The 17,021-nt window shown below is 41.3% G+C and overlaps 1 protein-coding gene across 28 annotated transcripts in view; it reads right to left on the bottom strand.

Moving 5' to 3' along the window:
• Nucleotides 1-17,021, bottom strand: part of PARD3 (par-3 family cell polarity regulator) — a 725,699-nt gene that overhangs the window by 582,294 nt on the left and 126,384 nt on the right. For 26 of the 28 annotated variants that reach the window (XM_033209510.1, XM_033209519.1, XM_033209522.1 and 23 more), the window contains exon 2: nucleotides 16,437-16,538. The exons of the other annotated variants lie outside the window; for them this stretch is intronic. In XM_033209510.1, coding sequence (XP_033065401.1) covers nucleotides 16,437-16,538 — 102 coding nt within the window. The remainder of the gene's footprint in view (nucleotides 1-16,436; nucleotides 16,539-17,021) is intronic. 28 annotated transcript variants of the gene reach the window in all.

Below are 17,021 nucleotides of genomic sequence, written 5' to 3'. Positions count from 1 at the left end.
ACGTACAAGCCTAACCCAAGGACTGAAAGATACAGTACATTCAGGATGGTGTGGTATCTCATGCCTGTAATCCCAGCACTTTGGGAGGACGAAGCGGGCTGATCAGCTGAGGTCAGGAGTTCAAGATCAGCCTGCAAAACATGGTGAAACTCCATCTCCACTAAAAAATTAAAAAATTAGGCCAGGCGCGGGGGCTCACACCTGTAATCCCAGCACTTTGGGAGGCCGAGGCAGGCGGATCACGAGGTCAGGAGATCGAGACCACCCTGGCTAACACGGTAAAACCCCATCTCTACTAAAAAATAGAAAAAATTAGCCAGGCGTGGTGGCGGGTGCCTGTAGTCCCAGCTACTCGGGAGGCTGAGGCTGGAGAATGGCGTGAACCTGAGAGGCGGAGCTTGCAGTGAGCCGAGATCGCGCCACTGCACTCCAGTCTGGGTGACAGAGTGAGACTCCATCTCAAAAAATAAATAAATAAAATTTAAAAATGAGCCGGGTGTGGTGGTAGGCACCCATAATCCCAGCTACTCTGAGGGATGAGGCAGGAAAATCACTTGAACCCAGGAGGTGGAGGTTGCAGTGAACCAATATCGCACCACTATACTCCAGCCTGGGCGACAGAGCAAGACTCCGTCTCAAAAAAAAAAAGAAAGAAAGAAAGAAAGGGAAGGGGGAATGGGGAAGGGAGAAGGGGGAAGGAGGGGAGGGGGAAGGGGGAAGGTGGGAGAGGGGAGGGGAAAAGAGAAAGAAACAAAATGTTCAAGGTAACAAGAGGCATGGAATTATTTTTAAAAACACATACCAATCGTTAAAGAAGCTATATAACCAAACAGCCTACACCAGAAAGACACAGCTGATGAATAACATAAACACAGAAAATTTAAGGACAACTGTATTTAACAGTGTTATACAATGCAATATTACTCAAAGTGTGGTTCCAGTCTGCATGAAGTACAGAAATAGAGTAAGCTTTTGAGAACATAGCAATTTGACTGAGTAATTTTATATCTGTTAACTCTAATAATAGCTAAAATAAAGGCCCATAAAACACAAGCCACTAGTAATTTATTTGCATTGTGTTTTAAAAGTATTGTTCTGCCACAGGTTGGAGGAAAAAAAACAAAAAACAAATCTAGTCCTACACAGCGACAGTTTGAGAAGTAATTAGTTGTGTTAATTAAACATAGAAAGAATATTCAAGACTGCCTTTTTGGGGAGGGAGGGAAAGTCAGAAACAGCCCATCTGGAGGCTGACCTGAACACTCCTCCTAATTTATCTAGCCTGAATATTCTCACCTACATATGGGGCTTTTCTTGCTTTAAAAGGATGTGGAATGCAGCTATACTAAGAAAAAAAGGATACAAAACTTCATATACCTTATAGAACATGGAACACCACAGTTGTAGCTGCAAATATTTTGCTAGCATTTTCCTTTTTTATTATATATAATATATATCAAATATATGGCATTATATGTTATATATAATCTACATGTATATAATTAGATTTTTATATGATATATACATATATATGTGTGTGTATATACACGTGTGTTGTGTGTGTGTTGTGTGTATATATATATATATATTTTTTTTTTTTTTTTTTTTTAAGTAAGACAAGGTCTCACTATGTTGCCCAGGCTGCCCTCGAACTCCGCATTCGACTGCGCCCTTGAAAAGAAATCTCTCTTTACGATCTTTTGTAAGAAATTAAGTCAAGCAGTATACCACACATTCAGACACAAGGAACTTCAGAATTCTGAAAGACAGGGTACAGATTCTCTAATTCTCTCATTCCAGGAGAATCTCTGATTTTATACTGTGCACCTTTATTTCATATTAAATAAGCTCTTTGCTGAATGGCAGTCAAATGCCATCAAACATGAAATGGTTATAGATGTTGAATTTCTAGCAGCTTTCTGAATCTGATTTCAGAACATATTTTAGAAACCATACGACAATTTGTCTCATGTCTGCAGAGTCATTTCCCTTTGTAGTATTTCAAATTCAGCTGGTTATTTTTTTCCCAAAATCCAAATTTTATGTTCCTCTCACCCAGATGTTTAGACGCAGGAGAATTTGCAGAGTTCCCCACCCACATCCGAGACTCTATTTCTTAATTTAAATTTACTGGTATTTTCCTTGGCTGAGCATGGTGGTTCACGACTGTAATCCCAACACTTTGGGAGGCCAAGGTGGGTGGATCACTTGAGGTCAGGAGTCCAAGGTTAGGAGTTTGAGACCAGCCTGGCCAACATGGTAAAACCCTGTCTCTATTAAAATACAAAAAAATTAGCTGGGCATGGTGGTACACACCTGTAATCCCAGCTACTCAGGGGGCTGGGGCAGAAGAACTGCTTGAACCCGGGAGGCAGAGGTTGCAGTGAGCCAAGATGGTGCCACTGCACTCCAGCCTGAGTGACAGAGAGAGGCTCTGTCTCAAAAAAATAAAAATAAATAAAATAGGCCGGGCGCGGTGGCTCAAGCCTGTAATCCCAGCACTTTGGGAGGCAGAGACGGGCGGATCACGAGGTCAGGAGATCGAGACCATCCTGGCTAACACGGTGAAACCCCGTCTCTACTAAAAAAAATACAAAAAATTAGCCGGGCGAGATGGCGGGCGCCTGTAGTCCCAGCTCCTCGGGAGGCTGAGGCGAGAGAATGGCGTAAACCCGGGAGGCGGAGCTTGCAGTGAGCTGAGATCCGGCCACTGCACTCCAGCCTGGGCGACAGAGCGAGACTCCGTCTCAAAAATAAAATAAAATAAAATAAAATAAAATAAATTTGTTAGTATTTTCCATCACAGTCAAAGAATGGTATTAGACAAAGGGTATGCACCATCAGAAGAATCAATAAACACTTTGGGAGGCCAAGACCGGTGGATAACCTAAGGTTGGGAGTTCGAGACCAGCCTGGCCAACATGGTGAAACCTCATCTCTACTTCAAATACAAAAATAGCTGTGTGTGGTGGCAGGCGCCTGTAATCCCAGCTACTTGGAAGGCTAAGGCACGAGAATTGCTTGAACCCCGGAGGCAGAGGATGCAGTGAGCCGAGATCATGCCACTGCACTCCAGCCTGGGCAACAGAGCAAGACTCTGTCTCAAAAAAATAAAAAATAATAAAAGAAGAACCAATAAAGGTTATTAGGCTGGAAGAATTCACATTTCTGCCATGCGGAAATATTTGTTGCATGCCTTTAAATACTATATGTTCTATACAGATGTGACTTCCAAATTCCTATATCCAACTCTCTCCCTTGAGCTTCAGACATATGTCCAATACCTGACATCTGTGTTGGAACCTCATGGGCATTTCACATTCAGCTCAATGTGCCGTGGAAGACTTGACTTGTCCCTGTGTCCTACTTCCCTCCTTGAGCCTTCTACATCCCAGTAAGGGAGCCTCCATATCCCTCTTCCATTTGCTCCAAAACTCATCCTTAATTCCTTGCTTGCCCTCATTCCTCACAGCCTGAAATTCTGGAAATTTTAATTCTGAAACATATCTGAACTCCATACATTTTCTCCCAATGCCACTGTAGTTTCAGCCACCATCCCCTCTTCCCTGGATGGCTGGCTGCCTTCTCATTGGTCTTTCCCCATCTCTTGCCCATCTACAATGCACTCTTCCCACAGCAATCTTCTAAAAATATAGACCTGATTATGTCACTCCACAGTGTGACAGTTTGGTGACTTTTTATGGAATTTCATGTCAAATCTTAAAAATCCCTTAACACAGTCTTTAACGTCATCCCTAATCTCAACCCTACCTTCCTCTCCAACCCCATATTATTCTCCTCTCCTTATTGCTTGCTGCATCCTAGCCACGCTAATTCCCTTTTGATTCATAAACACTTCCACCTTTTTTCCACTTCACATGTTTGTACATGCTATCTCTATCTAGACTGCTCTGCCCCCAACAGATCCCAGAGATGTTTCCTTCTCATCCAAAGTCCAGCCCACTTGTCTCCTCTGGAGAGCTGTCCTTTCCAACCACCTCAAGGGGCCACCCACACCCCCTACTGTCTATCACATCCACACTCACCTCCTTTACTCTGTATTCCTCACTGTAAGTAGCTCTGTGAACCAGAAACTCACCTCCTGCTCACTGACACATCCTCTGGCTGTTTCTCAAACATATTAGGAACTGAACAAGTATTTCTAAATGAATGCAGAAAGGACAGGATGAATGAATCTGCAAGACATACTTAACCTTTGCTCAAACAAATGCTATCATTTTAGTTGGACATATGAACAATGGGCATCAATAAACACGAACTGTGGTAGAATTATACGCAACACTAAACTCCTGACCTCTTAACAAATAATCATATTAGAAGATATAGAAGAAAAAGAAAACATAGAAATCTGACAAAACGGAGACAGGTGTGGTGGCTTGCACCAACAACACAGGAAGATGGCTTGATCCCAGGAGTTCAAGATCAACCTGAACAACACAGTGAGACCTGCCCCCATCTCAAAAAAACCTTTAAGCTAATTGCCCTGTCACTCAAGAAATTTTTTTTTGTTTAATTAGCCAAGCGTGTGGTGGCACACACATGTAGTCTCAGCTACGTGGGAGGCTGAGGCAGGAGGATCACCTGATCCCAGATGTTTGAGGCTGCAGTGCACTATGACTGCACCACTGCACTCCAGTCTGGGTGACAGAGACCTTGTCAAAGAAAGGAAATAAAGAAGAAAATAAAATGAAAGAGGATACAGGAAAAAAAGAAAGAGAAAAAGAGCGAGGGAGGAAGGGAGACAGATCTGAGAAAATGAAATAGAGTTACAATCCACATTTTCACTAACCAAACTGGCTTCCTTCTCCAACTGCAATCGATAATCAAAGTGTTAGTTATTTGGGGCCAGGGAGAAGCCCAGTGAGTGGAAAGAGATCTGTAAATATGGGAGGCATATTCCATCTCTCTCTTTTTAAAAATGGGGACACCACCATGTACCTTGCAGGGCTGATGTAAGATGTGACTAAATCCTACTACAATGTGTAGCACACAAGGTGGAAAAAGATTTCTTAGTTATAATAGTTGACTTATTCTGCTATGACAGGATCAAAGGGTACAGGCTCTGCCTATTTTCTTCTTTTCCTGTAAAATCCAGAAGGAAAAAAAAAATGGTCCTGCTATTTTCTATATGATTCCTATCCTTTTTTATGAATGAATGGCATGATGTTTACCATCTAAAATGACTTCTCCAAAATTATTCAGAAGCTGTTAATGAAGAAGAAGCAACCAAGAGTCATCTGCCCTCCTCCTCTTTTTTTTATTTTTGGGGGGGGGTTCTAGGGGGAAGAGCTAATAGATACAGTTCTTATTTGATTCCCAAATACTGAAAATATAGACTGAGATCTTTACTACTTTTCTGTTTCAGAAGAACATATGTTTTAATAGTTGAGAATCCTGAGAATCCTCAAATTCTAAGATACAGAAAATGAACAACGTATTTCTTACAACAACTATCTCTGGGCACCAATTATACACCATGCTCTCTATAAATTCATAGAAATAAAAAATAAGTGAAGGTGATTACCTATAGAAACTCATTTCATAACACAAATATCTAGGATAGCCTGGTTTGTTTGCTCGCTTGTTTTTAAATCCTCAAGCCAGGTGCAGTGACTCACACCTGTAATCTAAGCACTTTTGGGAGGCTGAGGCAGGAGGATCATTTAAGCCCAGATGCTAGAGGCTGTAGTGAGCTAGATCAGGTCACTGCACTCCAGCCTGGGTGACAGACCAAGACCCCTCTTAAATAAACAAACAAAAAGCCAGGCATGGTGATGCACATCTGTGGTCCAAGCTACTCAGGCGGCTGAAGTGCGAGTCCAGGAGATAGAGGTTGCAGAGATTGCATCACTGCATTCCAGCCTGGGTGACAGAGCGAGGGCCTGTCTCGAAGAAAACAAAACAAAACAAAACAAAAAACCTTAGAAGTTGTTATTAAAAGAATGAAGAGCCTAATTTGACAATGGTGGTGGTGGTAATGCTGGCCAACAACGGCAATCACAATTAACATTTCCTGGGACCTTATTTTTGCCGAGCACAAAACCTTAATGTGAATTCTATGGCTTAATGTTAAACTTAACCTCATAATGAAATCATGTCCTTTGCAGCCACACAGATGGAGCTGGAAGCCAATATTCTAAGTGAAATAACTCTGACACAGAAAGGTGAGTACCACATATTCTCATTCATAAGTGGAAGCTAAACAATGGGCACACATGGTCATAAAGATGGAAATCATGGACACTGGCGACTCCAAAAGTGGGAAGGCATGGAAGGAAGCAAGGCTTGCAAAACTATTTACCGGGTACTACATTCACAGTTTAGGTGATGAGTTCACCGAGGCTCAAATCCCATCATCACCCAATATACCTATGTAATATAACTACATATGTATCTCCTGAATCTGAAATTTAAAAACAAACAAACCAACAAAAAACTCGTAAGATAGGTACTATGATTATACCCCATTTACAGATGGGAAAACTGAGGTAAGAGAAGTCATGTAAAGACAGCGTGAAGCCGGGATTCAAATGCAGGCAGTGTGGCTCCACAACCCACCATTCGAGATGCCCAGCACTTCCAAAGAAACAGAAAAGCACAGTGTGGCACACCAAGTTATCAAACCCCAGCATGGGATTGGTGTAACTGAAAGAGTGACAGCCTCTGTCCCGACTCACTGGGTGGCCCCAGATAAGCAAAGTCTTGAGGGCTTTCGCTAAAAGGAGTGAGGCCCAGCCCATCTTGTGCAGGCTGACCCCAAAGCTCCTACTGCTCATGAAGACCCTCATTTCTCATGCAGGAGGCCTGACCCCCTCCCGACTCCCTTTCACTAACACCTGACTGCTCTACCTGTACCATATCTGGGCCCTGTGCTCCCACAAACTGATGAACTGTGGTCAAACCAGTGCCCACAAAACACTTAAATGCTGGGAAGTAATCCTTCTGAAATAATTAACCATTTGGTGCTCTGCTTGGCAGCAAATTTAAATATTTGCTTCTTTACACTCTAAAATAAGTTTACTTAGGAGGAAATGAATACAGTCATCTAGTTAAGGAAGTCAATTTATACAAGTTATTTCATTTCCAGGTTATCAAAATCTTTAAATCATTCAGTTCCTATGCCAATTCATACTAAAGGTCCAAAAAAAGATGTTTCTATTCTAAGCTCTATTTATTACTAAACCCAATGCTTCTTTCTTACTGGAATTAAGCAAAAGCAGAATATGGAACGGACAGTGAAAACAAAAACAAAACAGTGAACCACGCACACTGTCCTCAGAGATGACCAGTACTGACACTTTTTGGTCTACCCCTCAAACTTTTTCCAATGTACATAATTATTTGCACTAAAATTAGACTATATTTGGTACATTGTTTTAAACTGATTTTTAACAAATTTATATTGGATTCACAGATTTATCTATGATTAGTCACAAATATCCAGCTGCCTAACTAACAGCTCCTAGACACTCAAACTCACAGAAGGCAACACTGAACCTAATCTCCCATCCCCCGTCTGGCAACCTTGCAGTAGTCCCTACTTTGGTGAATGCCCCACCATCTCCACCCAGCCCAATCGCCATCAATTTCAACCTCCATCCACAAAACCGGCAGGAGCCACACACTGCCTGCATTCGAATCCTGGTTCCACAAAACCTGCTGACTGGCCTCTGCCTTTCATGCTGCCTCCTCTTTCATTCTTCACACAGCCATCTGGGGGATATTTCTCAAATGTAAACCAGATCACTTAACACCCACTGGTCTTTCGCTTACATGTCTACAAGACTTTGCCTTGCTCATATACACACACACACACACACACACATATATACATGTATATATACACATATACACACACACATTGTATAGTAGCATTAAGCCCAATGCCTGGTACGCAATAGGTGCTCAGTAAACTGAGTTACCTAAAAATATTAGTCTGATTTTCTTGCAAAGGAAATTATTCCATATGATGTCTTTTAAATTATTCAAGCACTCTGGTTTAAAAAACTTCTCTTATTAACCTTTGAGAAGGGGAGGGAGGCCACTTGGCTTTGATTCAACATTGAAACTAGGTTTTCATTTATCCCATTTAATCTTAATCTCAAGTATTCATCAAAAGACAATAGGGTATGTAGTTACGAATAAGTAAATTATTCCCTTCGATTAAGACAACAGAAAACACATTTCATAAGTTTTTCATTATACTGTTTTCTGTAAGTAGGATTTATGATAAGGTATGCCTTCAGAAATCACTGCTTCTTTAAAACGTGTATTTCCCCAAGATGGAAAGATTAAGATGCCTGCATTAAAAGCACATTCTCCTGGGCTACATCCACTTCACCTGAGGGAAGGCAAGGAATAGAGATTCAACAACTCACCTACATGATCAGCAAAAAACAGTATGCTGGTCACCATGTAACACCCTAGGCAGACATCATAATTCAGGTTAACTTATGGAAATTAAGCCACAGTGTGCACAAAGGAAAAAACTGAGAGTAAACCGGTGGCTGAAACATTCTAAGGGAGTTAACAACTTAATGCACGATTCCCACAATCTATCTATATATATATATATATATTTTTTTTTTTTTTTTTTTCTTTTTTGAGACAGAGTCTCACTTGTCGCCCAGGCTAGAGTACAGTGGAGCAATCTCGGCTCACTGTAACCTCTGCCTCCTGGTCCTACATGATTCTCATGCCTCAGCCTCTCAAGTAACTGGGACGACAGGCGTGCACGACCAAACCTGGCTAATTTTTGTATTTTTAGTAGAGGCAGGGTTTCAGCATGTTGGCCAGGCTGGTCTTGAACTCCCGATCTCAGGTGATTTGTCCACCTCAGCCTCCCAAAGTGCTGGGATTACAGGCGTGAACCACTGTGCCCAGCCCATAATATTTTAATAATTTGGCAAAATGTCAATTGAGAAAACTGAGACTGAGATGCTAAGAGTAAACATGACGTCACTGTTCCCTTACTGGAAAGCAGAAACACAGAGAAAAGACAAACAAAACAAAGTACTGTTTTACACTCAAAGTAGATCTCGAGTATTCTACACCTTAGAAAATCAAACCTACTCCAAGGGGCCAGGGCAATCTATAATAGCACCATTTGAACAAATTTGGGTAAATCCTGGAAATGAGAACTGTATGGGTACTAACAGAAAACTTCCTCAGTGCTGTGCCCTGAACGCTAATAATTAAAGGATAATGAGGAAAATCAGGGGTAATAAGTACGTGACTTTAATTTTCTTTTGCTATCATTTAAAATATTGCCTCTTCCCTTCCATAAAAAATAAAGTTTTTAATAATGTTAGAAATTCACAACGACCAAGTATAAAATTTGCATCTTCGAGAGCATCTTCCCTACTACAGAGGCAGAGCCATTACAGTTGTGGTTTCGTAACTTAGTGAGCCTAAACATCAGCAGGAGGGGGACTGTAAAATGCACATGCCCAGGCCCCCTTCACAGAGAGCCTACTTCCCAGGCTAGGTATCTACATTTTGAACATGCATCCAGGGGATATTCACAAAACAGGACATTTTTTTAGATAAATGTTATTTAAGACAGGTATAATGTTTGCTCTTTTTTCCTTAAACCAAAAAGCAAAACAAGTGTCAAAATCCTCACTCGGAGTAGCTGCCAAAAATAGCTGAAAACGCTCCAAGATGATTAAATCAGGATTGAATGTCAGAGCCACGGAAAAGAACCATGCGACTGACTGCATCATGCAATCTCTCAGTCTGAATGATGCATCCAGCCATGCCTGTGAATCTGGGTGTTGTGAGTCTAAGCTACTAATCATATTTCTTACAATGGGCACTTAATCTAGGAATGTCACTCAACAATATTTACATCAATTATGCATATATTTTAAAGTATTCCTGAACAAATAAAAAACAGCTTTAAAAGCTACTCTATGGTATAATGTGCTCCAGCATTTTTCTGTTTGGAAACTGATTTCAATCAACATGATATAAAATTGTCTAAAGCATTATTTCACCTATTGATGTTTAAAATATTTTTCTCAGGTTAAAGGAGATTTTAATTTGTACAGGAAACATGATAAAAGACTCCAGAAAATATATATTTTTATCATCAAATTCACAGAAGGATACAAAATCTAAAATCTAAAATGTCATTTATTAACATTGTATGATTTTAATATGCCACTATTTAAAAATATCAAGCATAGTTTGCCTTTTGCTTGGTTTTGTGTATAATCTAACAGTTAATTGTGTTGAAACAAGAGTGCATGACTTTCAGTTGCTGAATACCACATTATTCACTAAAGATCCAAACTAACATCATCCACCTTAACCTCACTGATTTTTACATTTTATTTTTATTTATTTATTTATGAGACAGAGTCTTGCTATGTCACCCAGGCTGGAATGCAGTGAGATGATCTCAGCTCACTGCAACCTCTGTTCCCTGGGTTCAAGCAATTCTCCTGCCTCAGCCTCCCAAGTAGCTGGGATTACAGGCACGTGCCACCACACCCAGCTAATTTTTGTATTTTTAGTAGAGATGGGGTTTCACCATGTTGGCCAGGCTTGTCCTGAACTCCTGACCTCAAGTGATCTGCCTGCCTTAGCCTCCCAAAGTGCTCGGATTACAGGTGTGAGCCAGCATGCCTGGATGGCCTCACTGATTTTTATAACAGCCCAATGACTGCAGAATACATTATTTTCAAGTACCCATAAAATGTCCACCAAAAAGGCCATATGCTGGACCAAAAAATAAGTCTCCATACATTTCAAAAGACTTTGCAAAAATCATTGTGCTGAACATCTACATCATGATGTTCTACTGGCTCAACACATAAACTCTGAGGGCATCTAATGTCGGCTGGAGTGCAGGGGGATGAATGGAAACAGTAATTGGTACTGCATAACCCTTCAGGCCTTACTACATTGTGCTACACATAAATGAGTCCACTGAGTTCAGCATTCTCAGAAGCATTGAGATCGTACAGCCCCATAAATCCTACTTGTGCAACAACCAAACTTCCACAACAGGTTACTCCAAGCCACACGCCAAAGCCAAGAAAACATGTTATAAGCCACGCCTCACTTGCTCTATGGAAAGGCACAAAGTCAAAGTGTAAAGCAGGATGGCACCACCCTGAGGGAAAGCTTGCATCTGTAAAAATAAAAAGGAAATGTGGTGGAGAAACAGGCGTGCTCATCCCAGCTGTTAAGAGTACAGAGAGTACCAAAGGGACAAGTGTACAAGTGAGCACAGCAGCTGGCTCCATAGTCACCTAAGTGTCCACAGCAAGTACAGCGAGACTGTACATGAATCCACACATCAAAACACAGCCGGGAGCAGTGGCTCATGCCTGCAGTCCCAGCACTTTGGGAGGCAAAGGCAGGAGGAGCGCTTGAGCCCACGAGTTTGATACAAGTCTTGGCAACATAGTGAGATCCTGTCTCTACAAAAATGTTTAAATAAATTAGCCAGGCATTGTGCGGTATGCCTATAGTCCCAACTACTCAAGAGGCTGAGGTGGCACCCAAATAGGAAGAGAGGAAGTCAAACTATCCCTGTTTGCAGATGATATGGTAAACCCCACAGTCTCTGCTCAAAAGCTCCTGGATCTGATAAACAACTTCAGCAAAGTTTCAGGATGCAAAACCAATGTATAAAAATCAGTAGCATTCCTACACACCAACAACATCTGAACTAAGAGCCAAATCAAAAACACAATCCCATTCACAACAGCCACAAAAAAAGTAACATGCCTAGGAATACAGCTAACCAAAGAAAAGATATCTACAATGAAAATTTAAAAACACTGCTCAAAGAAAACAGATATGATACAAACAAATGGAAAAATGTTCCATGCTCTCAGATTGAAACAACAAATATCACTAAAATGGCCACACTGCCCAAAGAAATTTACAGATTGAATGCTACTCCTATCAAACTACCAATGACATTCTTCACAGAATTAGAAAAAAAAAAAAAAAAAGTAATTCACATGGAACTGAAAAAGAGCCTGAATAGCCAAGCCAAGCCAATCCTAAGCAAAAAGAACAAAGCTGGAGGCATCACATTACCCAACTTTAAACTATAGTACAAGGCTATAGTAACCAAAACAGCATGGTACTGGTACAAAAACAGACACACAGACCCATGGAACAGCACATAGAGCCCAGATATAATGCCACACACCTACAACCATCTGATCTTTGACAAAGCTGACAAAAGCAAGCAACGGGGAAAGGACACCCCATTCAATAAATGGTGTTGGGATAACTGGCTAGCCATATGCTGAATATTGACACTGGACCCTTTCCTTACACCACACATAAAAATCAATTCAAAGGGCTGGGCACAGTGGCTCACGCATGTAACCCCAGCACCTCGGGAGGCCAAAGCAGGCTCAGGATCGCTTGAGGTCAGGAGTTCGAGACCAGCATGGCCACCATGGTGAAATCCCATCTCTACTAAAAATACAAAAATTAGCCAGGCATGGTGATGTATGCCTGTAATCCCAGCTACTCAGGAGGCTGAGGCAGGAGAATCACTTGAACCTGGGAGGCAGAGGTTGCAGTGAGCTGAGATCGCGCCACTGCACTCCAGCCTGGGTGATAAGAGCGAGACTTCATCTCAAAAAAAAAAAAAAAAAAAAAAATCAATTCAAGATATATTAAAGAATTAAACAAAAAATCTAAAACTATAAAAACCCTGGAAGATAACCTAGGAAATACCATTCTGACTACAGGTCCTGGACAAGACTTCATGATGAAAACAGCAAAAAATTTACAACAAAAACAAAAATTGACAAATGGGACCTAATTAAACTAAAAACCTTCTGCATAGCAAAAGAAACTATCAACAGAGTAAACAGACAACCTACAGAATGGGAGAAAATATTAGCAAATTATGCATCCAACAAAGGTTGAATACCCAGCATCTATAAAGAACTTAAGCAAACTAACAAGCATAAAACAACCCCATTAAAAAGTGGGCAAAGAGGCCAGGCGTGGTGGCTTACGCCTGTAATCCTAGCACTTTGGGAGGCCCAAGGCGGGTGGATCACGTGAGGTCAGGAGTTTGAGACCAGCCTGGCCAACATGGCAAAACGCTGTATCTACTAAAAATACAAAAATTAGCTGGGCATGGTGGCGGGCACCTGTAATCCCAGCTACTCAGGAGGCTGAGGCCAGAGAATCGCTTAAACCCAGGGGACGGAGGTTGCAATGAGCTGAGATCGCACCACTTCACTCCAGTTTGGGCGAAAGAGCGAGATTCCATCTCAAAAAAAAAGGGGGGTGGGAGGGGCAAAGAACAAGAACAGACACTTTTCAAAAGAATACATACACATGGTCAATAAGCTTATGAAAAAATGTTCAACATTACTATCAGAGAAACGCAAATCAAAACCACAATGAGACACCACCTACACCAGTCAGAGTGGCTATTAAGTCAAACAATACATCCGTGTGGTGTGAGAAATTTGAAGGAAAAAAACTAAAAGTCAAAAAATAACAGGTGCTGGCAAGGGTGAGGAGAAATGGGAATGTTTATACATTGCTGGTGGGAATGTAAATTAGTTCAGCCATCGTGGCATCCAGTGTGGCAATTTCTCAATGAATTTAAACAGAGTTATCATTCAACCCAGCAATCCCATTACTGTGTATATATCCAAAGAAATTGTTCTGCCATAAAGACGCATGCACACATATGTTCATCACAACACTATTCACAATAGCAAAGACATGGAATCAAGCTAAATACATATCAGTGGTAGACTGGATAAAGAAAAAATGGTACAAACATATGGAATACTATGCAGCCGTAAAAAAGAACAAGGTTATGTTTTTTGCAACAACATAACAACATAAGTGAAGTAACATGGGAAGAGAAAACCAAATAATGCATGATCTCACATGGACATAAAGAGTAAAACAACAGACAGCAGGGCCTACTTGAAGAGGGAGAGGATCAAAAAATTAGTCTACTGGGTATTATGTTTATTACCTGGGTGACAAAATAATCTGTATACCAAACCCCCATGACACTCAATTTACCTATATACCAAACCTGCACATGTGCCCCTGAATCTAGAATACAACTTTTTTTAAAATAAAAGGCTGAGGCAGGAAAATCACTTGAGCCTGGGAGGTTGAGGCTGCAGTGAGCTATGATTATGCCACTGCACTCCAGCCTGGGTGACAGCTTGGGTCTCTAAATCAGTAAATTAAATTAAAACAAAAGACTACACAGCCATGTTGGCATAGCTATGGTTCATGGTCACAGAAATATATATATGCTAACCTCAAAAAAAAAAAACCTACTATTCAAGTTTCTTTGTTTAAAAGAAAAAGACTGTGTCTCTATCTATCTGAAGAAAGGGAAGAGTCAGGATGAAAACTTCAAACAACAGTGATGAGCTCTCAGCAACAGCAGGATGGCAGGCGATTAGTTCCTTTGTATGTTTCTGCATTTTCCAATTTTTCCTCACATGGAGTTGTGCTATTTTTACATAGGAAGTTAACAACAAGAGAGAGGGACCGAGAAAGAGAGAGAGGAGAGAAGAAAAAAAAAAGAAGGAAGAAGAAGGGAGAAGAGGAAGACATTGAAAGATTGATACACTAATTCATCCCTTTCTAACATTCTCGTGGAAAAAGAGCACCTGTTTAAATTCTTCATAAATCTCTGTAGTTGCCTTAAATGTTGGAATTGAGCCACACAATAAATGAAAGATGGTACTCTTCAAGTGGACTGCAGAAAAGGATTCCAGAGTTACCCTAAGCCTGGCTCACTCAAAAGCCCAAGAAGGAGAAATGACACCAAGAAGCATTTTGTGATACAATGTATTCCTGGCCCACAGGAGCCACATGAGACAAATTCCACAGTGACAGGTACAACAGTGAATCTAATCTTCCAAATTTACACAATATTTGGTATTTGATTTTTTTTTGTCTTACTTGAAATTTCAAGCAAACATTTAAGATATGCACCAACTCTCAGCCAGGCATGATGCTGTCAGGAATATAGCTGTGAGCAAGATACAACAGCTGTGTGCACCCAGCTCACGGCTGAGGGAAAGAAGAGCAGGCCAGCGGGGAGAGGGCCAGCAACCAGAGGGAGCCCCAGTAGGAAGCAGAGTGAGTATCTGGGTGATCTTACCATCTTCTGACCTCGTGATGTAACCTAACTGGTTGAATATCCTATGCTACTGCCATGAGGTTTTAGGAGACAGTCAACCAGGTCACTGCCTCCATACAACCATGCTGATGTAACTATGTATGTGGCTATGAGCCCTTCTGCAATTCCTTATAAGCCAAATACAAAAGGAGTGGCCAGGGCTGGGTGCAGTGGCTCATGTCTGTAATCTCAGCACTTTGGGTGGCCAAACTGGGCAGATCATGAGGTCAGGAGTTCGAGATCAGCCTGACCAACACGGTGAAACCATGTTTCTACTAAAAATACAAAAATTAGCTGGGCGTGGTAGCGCACGCCTATAATCCCAGCTATTCAAGAGGCTGAGACAGAAGAATCGCTTGAACCCAAGAGGTGGAGGTTGCAGTGAGCTGAGCTCATGCCACTGCATTCCAGTCTGGGCAACAGAGCGAGACTCCCTCTCAAAAAAAAAAAAAAAAGAGCCAAACATCCTGTCAGGCATTCTCAAAATGATGAACGTTCCTCCTCCCCCTTCTCTTACTCTTCCTCATTCCTCTCAAGAGTACAGAAAAAAAGTGGGGTAGTGGGAGGGAACACTGAAGAGCAGTAGGTGGAAACGTCCAGGAGCCAAACTCACATACCACAGTAAAGACTGGGGAAGCACACATAGAGCATCAGAGCACTGACAGAGAAAAGGCCGAGCTTCCTGAGACCCAGGCCCTGCATGGGAGAGGCTGCCCAGGACACAAATGGCCCATCACACAGCAAAGCCAAGCTTCCTAAGGGGCAGGCCCCACACAGGGGAGGCTGCCTGGGACACACTTGCCCATCGCACAGGAACACGGTGCACTGCACAGGCTGCTGTTGGGATCAATCTTCTCTGGGCCAACACTGGGACCAGAATGCAGAGCGGCTGTACACTGTATATACGGAGATGATAAGGAAAGGCCCAACTTGTGAAGAAAGATGTTATGTTTGGTTAAATTAAGGTGGAATATGGCATAGAAATCTTTTTGTGATATTTCCATTGTAAAAGCTGTAGTTTTAAAACCCCAAAATCTAGTGTTAAGTCCCAGGTATCAAGAAAATCATTACACCTTGGTATTCAGGACAGTGAAGATTCATGACACTTATCACAAAAGAAAATATACTAGAGTGGGTGGCCCAAACATAATTTAAAGTATCTGTCTAAAACAGAAAGGAAAAGAATCACACCCGGTCGCCAGTCCTGAAAAGAAAAAAAAAAATGCATTCAAAAAGGTTCCCCAGGACTTGAACTCACTCTGTCTTTATCGTCTGCTACATCACAGAGAATGTCATCAAGGTCTAGTATTCCTCCATCTCCATGTTCTAAGCGATGCACTTGTATCCAGTAGTTTGGGTCCTATATGAAAGAACAGAAACACTGAATATAGCAAGTAAGCATCACCAAAAGGGAATGAGACATTTCAAACCATGATAACTTCCTGCCCATAAAAAGGAATCAACCCCATATCAACAATACTGCAATTGATTAAAAATTCAGGCAGCACCCTAAGTTTGGTATTGAGTCACTGCTCCTTTTATGGAGTGACTCATACACACTCTTCCTTTTGGCTCTGATGCTGATACTCTATTATAATAGAACTGCACAAACCAGCAATATGTGCTGCAGAAATAATATTGATTTCTCTAAAGCATACTACATTTCCTATTGCCCAATATATGAAATACTTATCATACTTATTAATCCCCCCAGTGCAATCTACAGAAATATTCTAATAAGCAAACAGCATGTCTCTGAAGAATTCGTATTTTTGCTTATCTGCATAAAGTAGTTTGCACAACTTGGTGGCTCAAAGTGTTTCTTACAAACAGGTCTAAAGAT

This window comes from Trachypithecus francoisi, unplaced genomic scaffold (assembly GCF_009764315.1).
Source record: "Trachypithecus francoisi isolate TF-2019V2 unplaced genomic scaffold, Tfra_2.0 Lachesis_group9, whole genome shotgun sequence".
NCBI classification, from domain to species: Eukaryota; Metazoa; Chordata; class Mammalia; order Primates; family Cercopithecidae; genus Trachypithecus; species Trachypithecus francoisi.
Note: the sequence above shows the minus strand (reverse complement) of the source record. Positions and strands in the feature narration are given on the sequence as shown.